Source organism: Phasianus colchicus, chromosome 6, assembly GCF_987193195.1.
Source record: "Phasianus colchicus chromosome 6, bPhaCol1.hap1.1, whole genome shotgun sequence".
NCBI lineage: Eukaryota > Metazoa > Chordata > Aves > Galliformes > Phasianidae > Phasianus > Phasianus colchicus.
Genome location: NC_143441.1, coordinates 6,234,927 through 6,254,396, shown reverse-complemented (window position 1 = coordinate 6,254,396; position 19,470 = coordinate 6,234,927). Strand labels below are relative to the sequence as shown.

General features: G+C 35.4%; 1 protein-coding gene across 11 annotated transcripts in view; it reads right to left on the bottom strand.

Moving 5' to 3' along the window:
- Positions 1 to 19,470, bottom strand: part of BBS9 (Bardet-Biedl syndrome 9) — a 279,729-nt gene that overhangs the window by 120,929 nt on the left and 139,330 nt on the right. For all 11 annotated transcript variants that reach the window (XR_016467632.1, XR_016467633.1, XM_090142279.1 and 8 more), the window contains one exon: positions 19,021 to 19,243. Coding sequence is in view for 9 of the 11 variants with exons in the window: in XM_090142279.1 (XP_089998405.1) it covers positions 19,021 to 19,243 (223 nt within the window). In the remaining 2 variants the exon portion in view is untranslated. The remainder of the gene's footprint in view (positions 1 to 19,020; positions 19,244 to 19,470) is intronic.

Sequence of the window (19,470 nt, the reverse complement as noted above, 5' to 3'; positions counted from 1 at the left end):
CTGTTCTACAGAGGTTTTATTTATTTCATTGTTTCAGTAATGCACAGTGGTGAAGAGGCTACTGGATATTTAAAATTGTGAGGGTTTTTTAAACTAACTTTCATTTAAAAAATTAAATAGGTTATGTTCCTTTTGATAAACACTTCCCCTATTTTCTTATTCTTAATGAGTATTTTAATTAATTTCTACTGCCAGTTCTGGTTTCTATCTGACAATACATTCCAAGAGAACTCTGGAAAGTGAATGTTCACACAGCTGCTGAAACAGCTGGGAAGTCCAGAGCATGCTTGTAAGAATGTTCACAACATTGTCTTTATGTAGTCACTGTCTTTTTTTCAGTGTATAATGAAAGCAGAAAGACTAGAATTGACTGTTTCAATCTTGATACCAAATCCTTCTGGCATTCAGAAATCTAAAAGGTTTAGACAAATGCATTTATCCTATTCTCATTTGAAACACTGTTATATTTCTGAAGCACACACATGACATTCTCCAAAGGTAAGATGTATGCAGACACACACTATACATTTGCATGTATATATAAAGCACACACAAATTTTGACCTTACTAGTGAAGAAAGACTTTGTGTCCTCATTCCCTGGAGGCAGAAGTTGAAAAAACAGCAAATCATCGAATTTATTTTCCATGATTTATTTTCCAAATCACAGAATTGCTCAGGTTGGAAAAGACCTTAAAGATCATCAAGTTCAACTGCAATCTGTTTGTGGCTTTACAGTTTGCTTGCATTTTCATAGCTTAGGAATATTTCCACGTGTTCTGTGATACAACCACACCACAGGACTTTCAAGGTGAGTATTCCATGACTTTGCAGGAACAAACAAGGACAAGAATACAGAAACAAAATCTACTGATAAGAGATACAATATTATACATACTGTGGACGACAGAAGACAACTGAATAGTAATTGGGAATCAACTGGCACAGTTAAAGTAATAAGGTAATACTTCACAGCAGCAATGTGGGGGACTAGTTTGCAGAACTGGTCAATTTGGATACGTATTAAAAACAGTTTAACAGACAAAACATCAAACTAAGCCACAGTCCAGAAGGATCAGATTGCAATACCAATTGCAAGTGCTTTAATATTAGGAGAAGAATTGATGTTATCAAAAACAGTGATGTCATGGAAATGAAAGAAGATACAATAGTCGCTGAAGTAGTCACAGGATGGCAAGAAAAAGAAAAAATGGTTCCAGTGTAACAACCATGAAAAAGATGAATCTAAGATCCACCTGTGAATGTTCCAAAAAAAAACCAAACCTCAAGAAAGTAGTTATCATATTGAACAAAGCACCGGTGAGACATCTGTGTTCAATTCTTCTTGGTCATCATAGATTAAATAAATCTGAAAAAATTCACTTGAAAGTTGCTAAGATAAAATAGGAACAATCTCACTTATGGAAATACAAAGCAAAGGACCAACCTTGCTTAGCTAAGAGGATTAAAACGGAATGGAATGACTTTTTACCAATAGAAATTAGGAGAGCAATCCTTAGTGTCTGGTGAAATAAAAGACGCTCTTGGAACAAGAAAAAAAAAGATCAAAAATTAATTATGACCTTTTAGTTTCTGACAACAGAGTGAGCAAAGGTTTTGAACAGCCCCTGAACGTGAACAGCGAGGTGATAAACCGCATTTACAGATGGCTTTAAATTACACTATTCTAACACAAAGATGAAGCTTGTGAACTGGGACATTTTTTTCTGTCCTCCCCAACTCCATAATATTGAAGATACAAAGAACTCAGGATGAAACAGATACAGACTACTAACTGATAAATCCATGATTATCCTATTATCTAATCTATGACTAGTTATCTGATCATGAGAATTTCAATGATAGGCACTATCAATTTATCTAGTAATATTTAACGAGAGAATTCAAGACGAATATGACATGCGCTGTGAACAAAATAGGCTATTTGCCTTCTTCAATCAGTTTCATAGAGTAAACTGTCAGTTCACATTGGAAAATAAAAACTGCAATGATTCTGGGAACAAAATTATCATTGAAAAATATTTAATTAAAAAAAAAAACAACAACAGTGATACTGCAAGGCACCTGAAAATTCTAGTTCTGGCAATTCCGATTCCCAAAAGTACTTGGTGAGCAAAATTCTGAATTTATATTTGGAGAGACTATAAGATAGAAAAATTCAGGTTGCAAAAATTAAATAATTGATTTTTATTTTTTTTTTTTGAGAATAATAAGTTAGTCTGTTATTCTGCATCTCCAGATACTGCTTAGAAATAATCAGCACATTAATGAAAAAAAACCATGAATACAAGCATTTTCTTTTAATACTACGTGAAATAAACCCTACAAACATTTATCAGGCCAAGTTAAACAGCAATAGACCCTTTGAGCACTTCTGAAGAAGCCTAGAAAATCTGAGCATTGAAAAGAGAAAAATAGCATTCTCCTTTTTATAATGCAAAAGTTTCCTTCCACAATAGAAACCACAGAATCATAGAATAGGTTTATTTGGAAGGGACCTTTAAAGATCATCCAGTTCAACTCCCCTGCAATGAACAGAGACACCTACAGCTAGTTCAGAGTCCCATCCAGACTTGGAATGTCTCCAGAGACAGAGGCACACAACCACCTCTCTGGCAACCTGTTCCAGTGCTTCACCACCCGTACCATTAAAAAAACAACAACTTATCTTCAAGCTAAATCTCCCCTCTTCCATCTTGAAATGAAATCTTCACTGGAAAAGCTTGCTTTTCTGTTGGATATATCAGAGACAGCACATTGTTTTTGTGTATCGTAAATAGTACTCAAATCCTAGATTTGTCAATAAGATGCAAGACCTCATTACATTTCTGTGTACTAGTAGATACTTCACTTTTACTTACTGATCAACTCTGTGATTTTTATTAGTTGTACTAGCAGTTAGAAATGAATCAAATGATAATAAAATATCTCTGCTCCAATACTGCAATAAGAAACGTACATGATTTACTTCAATTCCATTCGTATTTAATGCTTTATTTACCATATTTGCTACTGACCAAATCAATTCAAGTGTTATCGCAAGTTTAGCTCAACCCTTTAGAATCCTAAAATCTCTGGAATTGATTTTCAGGATGAAATTATCATGAGGATGCCTAGCATTACCATCCTGTGACAAAATCTGAGCACTTTGCTTCTGTGCAGAATTCAGAAGCAAACATCATTACTTTGGCAGGTCTCAGACCGACAGACAGGAAATAAAACTGGTAATGACGATCACCACACAAGTTTTGTACGTCTGAAACAAAAAAGGCACCTTTGGCTCCTCGTGTGAAGCACCTCAAAGAGAACTGAGTTTAAAAAAACTGCCCAGGGCCTTTCTACCAAACTCATGGCATTTAAAGATACAAGAAACTGCACTCCTAAAAATCCCCAATCAGGAAAACCTTGGCACTGAACTTTTTTTCAGACTCAACTTGCTTAACGTCATCCATGTGAATTACGTTCAGAAGAAGATAATGAATACTTAGAACTGTGTTCAAATCCAACCTCCTCTTTTCAGTAAAAGTAAGGTCTGTTTTTATAATAAAATGCCACGTCTGAAACAAAGTGGCCTTTTTTACATGGAAAAGCAGAGGATTAACTGTTCTGCTTCATCTTCTAAAATAGTTGACGTTGCAGCTACTGTCCAACATGATAAATAAAGTGACAGAGCAAATGAAATATATACACTCTCACAATCAGCTATTTTTATGTGTTATGCTTACTTAATTCTCTTATTCAGTTCTCTAGGTTTTAAGGATCACCTTTTAGCCTGATAGGAATAAAAGGCTACTTATTCTAAAAAATGATTTTGTAACTGTGACAAGATATGAGTAGCCCCCAGTCCATTTCCTCTTCCACTCATGATCTTGTTTTATTTATACAACATTACTACGTGCTAAACAAAGTTTATGGTAAATTAACAGTATGCAGTGCACAGATTAAGCAAAACAATTCAGACATTCTATGCTTCATCTTCAAAGTAGCTGCAAGAAAGCAATCTGAAGATTACAGGATCAAAAACACAATTTAAAATGTGAATTAAAGTATTAAACAAAGCCTGTAACTAGACAGAATGAACTGAAATGACAGAACCTTAGAGATGCTCTTGTTTATAACGACATTAATATTCTTTTTTTTTTTTTCCAAGAAAAATTCAGTGACATTCACTAAATTCACTGAAGCGACAGATTTATCAATACAGAGGCTTTTCTGCAACAAGGTAGGCTTGTTTAAAAAAGCCATAAACAATTGAGTTCGTTTCTAACCATAATAAGAAATTCACCAAGGTCCAAAGCATGTTTGTGTAGTTTATATGTGTTTGGGATAACAGTACCCCATTTTACAGAACTAGACACAAAATAATCTAGGCTAGAAACCCTAATTGGTTTGAAAGGTCAGGTTAAGCTTAATTTGAAATTGGCATCTATTTTCTAAAACCAATTTTAAATCAAGCTAGCTACTTGTAAATGTGGATATGCTTCAAACTGTTTGGAGGATTTTTTCCTATAAGGCTATTACTGCTACACCCCTTGCTTTTGCTTCTTTCATCTTTAGCCACTTCTCCACTTGTACAGCACTTGAAAGAAACTAACGAGCCCAATTAAAAAATCTGAGAGACAATGCAAAGACCATGCAACTGATGAGCTTTCTGTAAGAGCACCATCTTTTCAAAGTGCATTTTAACTAAACAGTTTGATAACACCACGTGCAACTTCTTAGCTCCCACAGGGTGCACAATATTTGAAGATAATCTAAATAGTTTAGAGCCAAATAGACTAAAAATACTAGCAAATGTTATTCTCTTTATATCAGTGGATATCAGAGTTATTTCATTTGAAAATTCAGTGACATCCTTTTGGCTGATACACTATTTTTGCCTCACTTAAGATCAACTTTCACTCTCTGAGACATCAATAGAATTTCATCCCGAATTGAGTTTCTTCATTACAAGGAAAAACCTGATGGGAAGTAAACTTCTATAAACAAATCTAATTATCATGTTTTTTTCAGTTCTTTGCATTAAAAAACAACCACAGCCTGTGTTCTTATGAAGAATTTACTGGATAGTCAAGCTCACTGAAGGTCTGTTGCATTCCAATTATTTTGCTGATTCAAAATGACTGCAACAAATCAGGTATTTTCTTGGCTTTCTTTTTTTTTTTTTCCCTTCCATGTAAAAATAAGCTTACTAACTTCATACATTCAGTGACCAAAGGCCAAGAATACGTATCACAAAGAAGTGTTTCTGTCCCTTTGATTTAAATAGGTGATGTCTACAACACCAAGTAAAGTACAGCAGTAGCAGCCCATCCTAAGAGTGAATAAGTTTACATCAAGGATTCAGTGTGCACTCTGCTCATGTTTTAAATGTTATAATTCTGACCTGATCAGAAACTGAAGATTTTGTTCATGATTTCATGTTCAAACATTGCCCTATAGGTTAACGCAGACTTTTATCCTCCTGTCATATTCATTAAATCAGACTAGCATCAAAAATGCAGCAGATCCATCAACGCTGTACATGACAATACGTTACAGGATTATGAAGACTTGAGAAAGTTTATTTGTCCTGAGCAGTCATTTTAACATTTGCTCCTGAAGTTTTCTTCCTATACATCCAAAGCAAAAGCAAAACAACGAATGACTCAATTGAAATATTTCCTTGATACCAAATTCAGTTTTAGAAGGAGCACATACAGGATACTGGAAGTGTTAAGCTTTACTGTCTTTTGCAGCAAAAGTTACACACCTGGGGATAAAGTGTGAGAAGCCACGTTATTCCCTTTCTGGCTTCTCTTTCACCACGTTTCTATGTCACTGCTAAAGAAAAGTTTAAAGAGAACAAGCAAAGAATAATACCAGCACCAGAAATGCCCCAGCTCTGCCCCACTGTTCTTTAGTGAACAGTTACAGCAGGGCAGAGCATAGAAAACTTCTAATTCCTGTTAATTAAATAATCTCAGAAAGACCAATACAATGCTATCTTGAAAAATTACTTGAGAATACTTTAATGTAGAATATTTTACATATATGAACCACCATTTCACAGACAGACTCTGAAAATAAGAACACTAAATATAATTTCAAATGATTAAAATGTTGTTACTATGCAGCAATACAACAGCTACGTTAGCACTCCAGCTACATCTCCCTCCTGCAATGGCAAAAAGAAATAGTTGAAAATATTAAAAAGCTCCACCAGCTGAGTATAGGTTTTCCCATTGCAAATGATCCAGAAGTAAAAGAAGAATTGAAAAATACACTGTCTAGAAAATGATTTGTCTAAATGGAGTTATTCAAATTCAGATCTTGTTTCCTTTATGTAGCCAAACAGCCTGAAGTATAATGCCTTCAGCTGGCACCAAGCTTAATGATTTTTTATTGATCTGCCCATAGCTTAAGTGCACATGTAAGGATATGGATTGTTAAACAATTCTTATGATCTATCACTGATTATGGAAATATAATACATCTTGCAGCAGCATCTGCACTTTCTCAAACATGAAACTGTACAGCAGACCATTCATTTAGTCCTGTGAACTCTCTAACACTTGTGGTATATTTTGTGCACCAACTAAAGAAATTTTTTTAAGTGCCTATTGAGTGACAAGCCCTTGTCTGTTACAGCTTATCTTGTAAACAATAAAGTGAATTATTTGTAGTTGAGTTGCATTAAATGCAATTGTACCGTAAAATTGCAATTGTAATTAAGAAGTTAAATTTAAACTGTCTGCATTTTCTTCTCTTCTCCATGATTCTTAGCTTCTCCTCAATTAAAGATTTTAATCAAAATGAAACCAATAAGGAAAATATATTTCAAATTCACATTTTTGGCAGCTGCTGAAGTCAGTCCTCGCAAAAGGGTTTGGCAGAGTTATTAGTACTACGTGTTGAATATTTGCTACTCAGTATTCAGTATCAATTAAAGGGAACGAATTAATGAAATTTTAATATTTTGTTTATCACTCTATCTCTGCGCTTGTCATGAAGATAAGATGAAAGCATTCCCATAACTGTGCCAAAGTTGCATGAAAAACATACATAGGGGCCTTTATAGACCCCTAATTTTGTATCGCTTTATCCTTCTGGATCTTAATTCAGTGTTTGCCTTATCTTTTTTACTAAAACCAGACCTGCGGTGTATTACAGTCATTACCTGTGCCTTCCTTTTTATCCACACTGAAGGAACTCCGTCCTGAAGAAGTGAATTCCAACTCTGAATGCATTTTTAAAAGTTTATTTCAGTTGCATTCTGCTAAGTGTGTAGGTTACTACATGAATATAAGTAAAACAATAACATACACTACTGTGAAATAAATGAGATCCTGGCTAAATTAAGGCAATGGCAAAACTCCCAGCGACTTCCATGAGGCCAAGATTTCACTCTTATCGTGTTGATCAAGACAATTATTTCACTGTTCAGAAGGACAAGACTGCCGTGTGCTAGCCAAGAATTTCTTAATAGAACCTATCTTGCACAGTCTTAATTGTATATACCTCTATAATTATTCCTTTTTCCTTCTACCAAGGTAAACTACTGACTTGCCAAAAATATTACAACATAAGAAAACAGCGTACACAACAAAGACCTTTCGTTCAACTTAGCAGAAAGCCAGAAAGACCAAAGCTCTCCTGCATATAAATCTTGCTGCTGATCTGCAAATGAATAATTATCACTTCCTTACCGCTCATTATCAACCACTGATGTTCACACCTGCTGAAGTGGCCAGCCTGCATTAGGAAATGTTTGACCCAAGAACTGTAGTGTTTTGTTGGTTTTGCAGTCTCATTGCAGAAAGGTACCTATTTCTCTGTGAGCCACAAAATGCACACTTGAAGGAGTATCTCCTACATAGCATGGACTGACATTAAGAGTAGTCTAACCATGAAAAGTATAACTACACATCACATATATTTCTATACCACATTTGTAATGCACTCTGTAACTATGTTAACCAAAATGATCCCATGTATATGTGATTCAAGGAATCAACTTATATACATAAAAATCAATTTTGCATTACACTAGAATAAAACTCTGCTTTTAATGTGCTACAAAAATGACCTAAAAAGGTTCTTTTTTGGCAGAAAGATACCAGTAGTTTACATTCAAAAATGTTTGTGAAATTTGTTTTAAGAAGATCGTAGAACAAGCACTTTCCTCTCAATAACTAATACTACGACATAAAATTTAATAATTTATTCTCCTCACACTTGGAGAATATCACAAACTAATGAATTTTGTCAATATAGTACCTTTCAAGGGAAAAACAGTTGTTTAGAAGTTAGTTATTGCCATGGGCACCATAAGAATTTTTCTTGCATTCAGAACTTTTAGCTCAAAGTTCACTGCATTTTCCTATGTTCCCATGATCCTACTATCTACAACATGCAATATGGTGCTTGATTGGTCTGAACATCTAATTATTTTATCCTAGATTCTGGTTTGACTCTGTCTTATACTGCTGCATAGAATTCCCTTCTGCTCAGCAGTTTACAGTAGAAAGTAATCAGACTTGGCATATCCATTAATTTACTCCATTAACTTTAATCTCCTGGTTAATTCCCCGCTGTAACACTGCTGCCTGCTTTATCAATCACCTCATTCAAATGAGAATGTCAAGTTACAGCTTGATTTAAGCATGCTGGGACAGCACACCATTAGGGCACCTAATCACTACCTCAGTTACAAAGAATCCTCTCCATTTTAGTGAAGATCGACAGAAGTTGTCAATTCATAGATATGTAAATTGATTTTACTATCATTAATCAGACTTTACTCTGCAATATTCTTCACAAGTTTCAGTATATAATTCAAGAATCCACTTATTTCTAAGCTGCTTTGCAGCTTAGAAGTGCTAAGGGATGTGATTCAGAGGAGGGCTGTTAGGGTAGTATGGTTATGTTGCAGTTGGACTTGATGATCTTAAAGGTCTTTTCCAACCTGAGCAATTCTATGATTCTATGAATGTCACCAGCAATCTTTTTTTACTAGAAAATATCCTGCTTTGACTAAAAAGTTGATTTAGAAGTGCTAGAATGCACACATGCTTATCGGTACTCTGATTCAGTTTTAAGATAATAATGAAAGATTTCTCAGTAGAGCTATAAAATTTAATATAGTTCAGCACCACATAACTCACATTAAAAAAGGGTGGTCATAATATTTATTACCCACTAGTTCTACTATTTCTGTTCAGCCATCCATTTGAATTGAGGCATCCTTCATCAACCGTATACATCAGACACTCTCTTTGATCTCTAATGATAAATGTAAGAGCTGGATAAATGTTCTTTGAAATCTGCAGTGTGGCACAGCTGCTTATTGTTACATTGAATATGGCATGTCATTAAAACGAAAACTCTGTTGTTAATTCAGTGGAACATCCCACTAATCATATCTCAGCTCCGAAGGAACACCACTTTGGGTGAGATCTGTAATTTACAGTTAACTAGTTTTCCTGAAGGGGAAAAATAGCCAAGCTTTGGTTAAAGTCCGAATGAATTAAAGTACATCTTTCATTAAAAGACAGAGAGATACTGGCAGTGCACTTTGCTGTGGTACTTGTATCATTACAACACTCAGCAGACACTCAAAAAGATGCATCCTACCACATTAATCATGCGTAACTTATCAAGCCTGCTTTTTTGTTTTCATTTTTTACCAGTTTGCTGGAGGTTTATAAAGCCCTACAAGAAACTAATCTGCATTATCTACTTATGTAAGTATTACTTTTATGAGTGTTTTAGCAGAAGGTGAGCTTAATCTTTGTTTCAAAGTACAACTGAATGAAAACAATCTTTGCAATACAAGTTTAAGTAGTTTTTCATCTTTGCTAAATCTCCCTTATTACTGCTGTTGTGGTTCAATCAATGAAACAATTCAAGAAGAAAAAAAAGAAATTTTAAAGAATTTTCACATCTGCCAGTGTTATGAAGCACCTTATGTTTGATTTCGTTACATTTTCCAGCTGAAACACCAGATGAAAGTGTTAGAGCCAGGTGAATCTGAATAAACACAGGGGCAAGGGAAATGTGAATTTATGAACCTTGGCTTACCCCATGAACACTGGCTGAACCATCCGTACCAATTTCATGAGCAGACTCTCACCAGCTGACTGTTCACAAAGCAAAACGATACAGACATAAATATGACTGCTCTTCAAAAATGCTGCAGTTCTTTACAAATTAAGAAAAAAAACTGAAATACAGATGATGCACAACTTTGTAACACTTGGATATTCAGATTCAGGACGAGGTCAATTCTTTCTTCCCTGAGAAAAAGTCATCAAGTCCTTGGGGTACAATTCACAATGTCACTACTGAGGAATTTTACTGCAGCCAGATCTGCTAGATGTATCACTCAGAAGTGAAAAGGGAAACTCAGAGAGATTCTACACCTAACTGTGTGCCATCACACATGATGTTCCCTTAAAGTGGCACTGGTTCCATTTCAGGTTGATAAGAAAAGGTGTGCTTGCAGAGGCACAGACTGCATCCCATGCTCTAAAACCTGGCCTGTTCAACTACAGCTGAGTGCGCTGATCCAAACTCCCAGAGGCAATGAAACCCACCCTGCACTGCCAGATGGATTTGGCTGCACTGTATGCTCTCTGAATCTCAAGTGCTCCCTCTCAAAGAGGTGTAGTTAACCTCAGGGAATTATTCTTTAATTGCAGCGTAGTTTTCCATCCTAGCAAAAAATTGTCGTTTATTAGGACAGACGATAGAGACAGTCCTGACTCTCTGAAATTCACAACCCAAGAAAATTTTAGCTGAACTTCCCATAAGATCCTCATTTTAAGCTTTGTTATCATGTATTTATACAACTCCAAAATAATCCTTCCAGTATGAAATTTGTCATGCTTAGACTAAGACACAAGGCTTTAAATATTAGAGACAATCTTTTACCTACTAGAGTTGTAAGACCTTTAAAACTATTTTTTTTTCTGTTTCAAAAAACCATTGGGAACTTTCCTGTGTGCAACTCAAAACCAGCTGTACTTTGCAAGTGTAAACTTTCCAAGTGCCTGGCTCTCTGCAGATTTTTGGCAAATCTATTTGAAATGCTGAAAACTAGGGGCCTGAGCCAAAGCTTACTGAAGTCTATGGAAAAACTCCCAGAGATTTCATCAGGGTTTGGATTAGGCCCCAAAAGAGTCCAAAGTAATTGAAAAATCAGATCTGCATGTATAAAATTATGTAAATTTCACTGGGTTTAAAACTGCTAGACTCCTTTATGGTAATGCAGAAGATCAAATAGGTTGTAATTGGTGTTAGAGATGTACACAGAGTATTGCACCACTAATTACCGTGGATTTCCACAGCTTTGTACACATTACTTACCATCCCTTCATGACAAAAACAATAAAATCAATCACACACACTTTTATTTCATTCTAAAAAGACCTGGACACAGAGGAAAAAACACTATAATATCATTATAGTTCGAGTGGTTTTTTTTAAATTCAGGACCAAGTAAAATATGGACTAAGAGTATCCCTTCAAAACCTCTAGACCAAGCTTAGTGATAAAAAAAAGTCACACAAATAAACTATCTCACCCTGGGCAAGCTTGCTCTGAACACCTTAGAATTGTGTCATACTATGAATTTCAGTTAGTATTTATCCAATTTATGAGAATCAGGTTTACTCAAACTGAACGTGTCAGAAAACAAAGAAAAGAAGCAAATATAAACTGATCAAGCAGTGGTGCATGGCAGTGGGCACAGCTTCACCTGACGAAAATTGATGCACATCTCTGCCGACTAAAGGATGTCACTTCCAATCAGATGAAGCTGAATGAACCATTAACTTTGACACATTCTGGCTTGAGTTACATATGATGCTGTGCCTCATCCCTCTGTTGTGAATCTCTCCTGGTGCCATTCTGTGGAAGAACCTCATTTGTCAGGGCTGTAACTAACAGAAAGTAGACATCTAGTACAATTTCATGGTAGTCTTGTTTAGATAGTGTTACTTCTCTTTTTCAGTCCCTATCCAGACAACAGAGCTAATCATGATTGTTAATGCCTACAGCTCATGTGTGAGCATTGAAGCATTCTCTGTATGATACAGGTCCTCAAAACATTAAAGAAATATAATACTTGAAGGAGTCAAGGCAAACGTGTCAAACAGAAATCCATACTATGGCTGGACACATAAGATAGATTCCACAATAGTAACACACATTAAATAAAAGGATTATACCATATTGTTAGTGTTAGGCTTTATTTTAAAATAGATGATATGATGTTAAAGCCTTTTAAAATAACTACCTAGGGCTTTCTGTTTGTTTGTTTTACTCACTGGTGTTGAATCTTCTGAAATGAAAAGCCAGAGGCTGCAGACTTCCTATTTTAGCAACAGCTTTTCTGCATCTCTGAGCATTTCACTACTACAGAGCAGATTTTAGAAGTTTAATTCTGCACATGGTCTCTCAAGGACAAAGAATACAGAATATAAAGTACAATGACAAATGTGATCACTAGGGAAAATCATTTCAACTGACAATTTTTTTCACCAAAAGCTTACCTCAATATTATGAATCTTTTGTGACCACTTATGGTTAAGTAGGACATATTAAAATTTAATGGATTTCAATGCACAGAGTCAGCAGTAGGACTGTACACACCAAGGCACTAATGTGTTGATCCGAGCTGTACTTAGATGAGGCAAGCTGGAATCGCAGCACTGCCAACTAAATTTCATAGTATAACAAATGAATGAATCCCAAATCTCATGCGGGATTTCTTTTTTATTCATTATGTATGACATTTTCCTCTTTAAATTATTATTATTATTTTTTTTAATGTTGTTGCTTCAGCCTTCTTAATCTTTGTACTCCTTCATTCTGTGGTTTTAGCCAGCTGAAATATCAATTGAAGAAGGGAGATTTTCCCAACAATATAATAAAAATTTTTCACAACCCTGCATACAAAAATCTGTTTTGCTATCCTTCCGTCTTGTTTTGCTTCTTTTCACTCTAAAAGAAAAAATCAACTTTAAAAATAATTTCAATGTTTTACCATTCCTTATGCCACCTCTGTAACAACTTGAAAAAAACAATTAGCTCAGTCAACCAGCGTGATTAAATTAGACTAAATTGAGGACCACATCACACATTCTTCCTCATCCTCTTCCCCTGCCTATGATCCAATTTCCTAGGTTGTACAGATAGATATAAGTATAGACTGCAAGGTAAACTGCCTTATGAATATCCAGTCATCTGTAACTTGTCTTTTAGTAATAAAACACCTAAAAACAAACGTAGGTAGGTGCTAGAGCACAAAGCTGAAAGGCATTACACTTGAATTCTACTAATACAGATGTTACTGGCTCATGGCATGACCTTGGGCGTGCCACTTAAGTTCAATTTTCCATTTCATAGAATTAAATTATCAAAGCTACTAAAACAATGGAAATAAAAGTTTTAAAGAGTGAAGTTACAATGGAAATGAGTTACAAGGAGTAACATACCACATCAGAGAGCCAAATAATGTTTCTGGCTCCACCAAGCCGTTCTTAAGCTTTTCTTGAGCAACCAGAAAATCTCTTTGCTGTAAGTAGTCCCAAAATTCTCCCTGCTGACTTGCTACTCCCCTTCCTTTTCATTAAATCAGCTTTACGAAACAAGGGACATACTTGACTTTCAAAAATAGATCCCAAATAATTAGTTTTAAACGTCCAGTGTTACTATTTGCTTATTTCTAGCCTTTTGAATTAAGATAGAAGTGTTCACAAACAGCTGATAAATCCCTTCCAAAACATTTTAACAGTAGAGAACTAATAGTCACGCTAAACTTGCACCACTGTATCACGTTGCATTTTATGCCATATCAAGTCTCATTATTAGCTGGCATGACACAATACAGTAGAAGTACACAGCAATGCTATGGGCTGTTAAGAGTTTTGGCAACGTTGTTTTTACTGTGATCTTATGTGATTGCCTGCACTGCAATTAGGAGAGCAGAATGTTATGAGCTGAACCGTGCACAACTGCAAGAATTGGATACAGAATCGTGCTGTTTAAAGATTTAGTCTCTTACACCTTTGTCAAACCTTCCCATAATTTCATTGCCCAACAGACCCATGTTAGTACCTCAGGGTTTTCTCTACACTAACTGCTTTGGGCCACTGAGACTGACAGTTAACCAAGAAAATGGTCTTCCTATCCCTTTATTGCTACCTCACACCATCAGAGGTATTTATCATAAGCCACCTGAGGGAGTACAGTTGCCCTGACTATCACAGTGAAGGAACTGTGTATATAGTTGCATGGACATCAAAAGTTATAGTACAGGAAGGAAAGCAATGAAGTGTAGTGCAGAGTGGAGAAATAAAAAAAAAATTAAAAAATAAATTAAAAAAATTATGAAAATTTAGGGCCTGAACAAAGAAGAGCCATACTGGTAAGAAGGAACCTTACTAGAAGGAAGACCTACAGAGAGTAAATAGAAAGTACACACTTTACCCAATGTTTCTGTTTGCCTTTATTAAAGTAGGGAAGCTTAAAAAATTAACACAGCGATGGCTGGCCTGTTTTAGTTTCAGTGCAAGCAAATGATCTTTGACAGGTAGAGAAGCAAACCCTAGTAGAACTGCTGCAATATACAGCTGCTTCTTACAGAGAAATCTTGGCCAAAAAAAAGCAAAGATACATAAATGTTACAATGCAAACATACATTGATTTTCAGATCAGATATGTTTGCACATGAGACATCTGAGTGTTCTAGAGAATGAAGAGTAATGAATGTGATATTTTAGTGACAGTCACATTCAGACATTCATTTCAACCAAAAAAAAAAAAATTCTAACCAACAAATATAAGAAACACACCATCTTTCTGCATAAAATACACAATTCAGTCTTTCAATATCATCAACTTTAATTTTTCACTCTTAATAAATGACCCAATTCCTGGGGGAATCAGCCTCCCAAGACACTACATTTACCAACCTACATGATTTTAAGGAAGCTAGAAAAGATGAGTTCGAATTTTCTTTGCAAATTTAAAGTGACTTAATGTCAATTTCACGTTCAAGTGCTTTTTCCAATGAACCGATACAAATGGATTGACATGGAGTGATTTATAAGTGTGCCTGCAAGATCTCTGGGCACATTTAAGGAAAAGTAGTCCTCAACAAACTGACTTTCAATGAGAAATAGGCAATCCTATTAAGGTTCAATTCCTGAGATCACAGGTAGATACAAATGTGATCGAGGTAAATCCCAGGGCACTTTCATAAATATTATCATCATGAAATCATGAAATAGTGGAAACAGGCAAGGAGAGCACTATGAAAATTATGAGCAAAATGCTGGATCTAATTTGGATCATGTCAAAGTTTCCACTGACCTCAGTGGACTACAAATTCCATCAATCAGTACTGACCAATATTCAGCCGATATTCTCCTCATGTGTAGTAGCACATCAACTGAGGGTTCCTTAAGAAATACTACACATGCTGCTGTATTCCACTTTTCCAGTTAAGAACATAGCTTCAAATCACTCATATACAATACTACAGGATTTTGAAAATACCTTTTTTTTTTTTTTTTTTTTTTTTTTTTTTTTTACAAACTTCAACTTCAGGAAAAAAAAAAAGAAAGAGAGAGAAAGAAAGAAAAAAACAAAAGAGCAGCTTTTGTCTTCCAAGAAATGACTTTAAATACATTCTGGGAGCATATGTATACATAACATGTTAAAAAAACAAACCCAAAGCAGTGTATTTAAAGTTAGCACTTACCCATTCATAACCTGAATGATAGATTTGTGATTATACAAAGCAATTAACACCAAGTCATTTACAAGCTCCTTGCAGAATAAAATTATAATCAACTTGGTAAGTTAAACAAATGTTGTGAAAATAAGTCTAAAAAATACTATGAAAATGAAATGCAAAGTCAGGTATATACCACCACACTGAGAAAACTAGCATCATAAATATAAGAGCAGGTGGGAAACAGTTGTTTAGGCAATTAATATGTAGGAAAAGTGTCTGGAAATAGAGCTGGAGCAGAGTATAGCAGCATATATTACTTTAAGAGAGAGATAGACTGATGGAAGAGTATCCCATTTTGAAAACAGGCTTATAAAGGACATCATTAATTGTCACTTCTACCTTCAATATTCACAAGAAACAGTTTGATCTGCAGAAAAGACAGTGTAATTAAAATACTATGAAAGCCTTCCTACAAGGACAATTAAACAATCACACAGGCTATCAAGGAGATTTTCCAAACTTGTACAAAGTTTTTATGAGCTCAAAAAAACCTTCTATCAAGGATACTCTGGATGCTTTTACTCCATTGCAGCACAGAAGAGAGAACTAGACAGGCAGCTGGTGTATTTTCTAGCTCTATCTTCATATAAATCTTGAATAGTACACTGACAGAATACTATTTGCAAATCCTATTTCCTAGATGCAAAATATTAGTACATTTCCTTATCATTTCAATTCTGAAGAGTCAGTCAAACTGAGAAAACAACCAGCACTCCACAGATTTCATTGATGATGTACTCAGTAACTGATTTTAATTTGAAATAGCAAGTTTCTCCAGTGCTTCTATTGTATTAATCTAAATAAGTAAATCCTGCTAAAGCACAATGCAAAGATCCCCTAAGTAAACCAAAACAGAGAAAAAAAAAGAATGATTGAACTCCACTTAGGAAAATGAAATAATTAAAAAAAATAAAATATAAATAAAAGCAAAACAAAATAAATTAAAGGAGAGGAAAAGTGATTGTTTGAAGAAAAATAATATCATAGCTTAAAAGTAAAAATCTTGGATAAAGTACTGAACTGATACAGCAGAAACTGCTGGTGGATAAAGAGGATGACATTCAAACTGAAGAGTAGTTGTGAGGTTCACAAAATATGGGTAAGGCAAATACTGCAAACAGAGCTCCAATCAGACACAGACTTAAAGAACTCTCAAAAACACCCCCAGCTGACATATATTAAGGTTCTCAAAAACAATCTTGAAAAAGACACGGGCATCATAAGAGACCTCTAAAATCTATAGAATTAATTTGCAGCAGGTAGGCAGGACTTATTCTGTGAATTCTCACACTCATTAAACTCAATACACGACAGCTTGGGTGGTCGACAACATCTTCCTTCCAGAATCCCTTGGCTTTGATTCACATGTGGGTTGGCACCATTCCCCAAGACCCTCACCCTTCCCCTCATTCAGATGTCTATTTATTGCCAAAGGCAACACGGTGTATGATGCAGTCTGATGTGTCTTGCAGTTACCTATGATCACGTTCAGCCAATCATTCTGATCAACTTATAAGAAGTTGACAATGCTTATAAGAACAATTTGCATACTGGAAAGCTATTGTGCCCCTCTTCAACCTTTCCTATTCCCCTAAATAGAAATAATTAGGAAAAAAAAACAAACCTTCAACTAATTACAATTGTTATGCTCTTCCCTGAATTCTACTCATCTAAGTTTTTCTTAAATCATGTTTCTCAGTCATTTCAAGCAAACCTTCCTCACAAAGAAGAGGAATCATTAAAGATACATAACTACGTCCCAAAGCCACGGTTTTACTTTAAGAGGATCATGTTACTGACTTGTAATATAGAATTGCTTGGTTTGGAAGGAATCTTAAAGATCATCTAGTTCCAACCCCCTGCCATAGGCAGGGCTGCCACCACTAGACTGTCCAGGGCCCCATCCAACCTGGCCTTGAATGGCTCTATGAGGCAATCACAGCTTCCTCAAGCAACCTGTTAAAGAGTCTTTCCATGCTATGAGTAAAAAATTTCCTCCTAACATCTAACCTAAATCTCCCCTCTTTTAGTTTAAAACCATCCCCCCTAGTCTGCACATATAAAAGGTTGGTCTCCATCTTACTTACGATCTCTCTTTAAATATTGGAAGGTTGCAATGAGACCTTCTCCAGACTAAACAAGCCCAACTCCCTCAAGCTGTCTTCATAGCAGAGGTGCTCCAACCCTCTGATCTTTCTCTTGGTCTTCCTCTGGACCCACTCCAACAGCTCCCATCTTTTGTGTTCTAGGGACACCAGGCAGTAAATGCAGTACCTGACATGGGGCCTCCCAAGGGCAGAGTAGAATGGGACAATCACTATTGTAGGTGACGGAGGTCATCGAGGCCAAAGAACATAGTGACATCATGTACTTCAAAAGACTATGAAGCTGAATGAGTTTCCTAGCTAAACACAGAGCTGGAAGCTGGAACAATGTCATGCAAACTAGTCAGGAGGTGTTTATTAAGAGAAAAGAGGCATGAAGAAAATGTCTTGCAGCCTAACAGAAGATGCTATGTTTCAGAATATACTAAAAAATAGAGCAAACGTAATTTTGCTCCTGGTGTTAACTAAAAAGTAATAGCTTTTAAAAAAAGGACACAAATAACATTTTTTTAAAAATGTAACTCCAAGATTTTCATTTTTAACATTGTGCGATACTGAAATCTCTAAATTCCTTTTCTAATTGAGAAATATACATCAAGATTAGTTTGATCCTTAACTTCATAAATCATCTACCCAACTGCCACCTCCTAAACTTGCACACTGCTATATTGACTATTTTGTATTTTGACATAAGCACATCACTACTACAATTCTCAATCAAAATAATAGGATTTATCAAGAAAATGGAATTTCTCAATCCTCACTTTTCCATCACATATGTTAGAAATGCACATGTCCATTCAATTGAAAAGTTTCAAAAGACAAAATCTGATAAAGTATTTAGAGTATCAAAACGACCATATGGGGTACATTTGCTCCATAACTTTGCATGTGCTCTAGGAAGAAGTTATAAGTGGTCAAACTGGGATAATAATATAATCTTAAATCAAAGCTTTATCTAGCTCATTCTATTAGCTTGCAACACAACCAGCGCTTTGCTTCCATAACCAGCAAAAATTAAGCTCCAAACATAATCAAATATTCATCATTTTTAATTTTTTATATACAAATACATGTTCTAAATTATGACCATGAAGTTCATGTCTTACCTGGCACAACAGTGGCTTGTTGAGTGGCTGTTTCGGTGCTTAAAGAAAGGCGACCACCTTTTGCCAATCTATCACAGAATAGGCTGATATTCTTCTTAAGTCTGCTAGTGTCTTTGGGCATGGTTAACTGGCTGCTGAGAGACAGGGCTTGTTCCTTAGAGCTCTTTGACAAGCAAGTTCTTAGCAAGAAAGAAATGGCAGAATCCACAGTTTCTTCCCAACCCTGGATTCAGGAACAGGAAATAAAAATAAATGAGGTGATGTATATGACAGAGCGTATTAAACACAAAGTTACAAAAAAAGGATTAAGAATTTTCAAATAAATGAAATTTATTTGAAGAATTTTCAAATAAATTTACTGATATGTAAAACGTAATTTGGAGATTCACGGAAGTCATAGCCATCAGCTTGTACAGGTGAAAAATTCCCTAGCAAGCCAGAAGGGGGGAA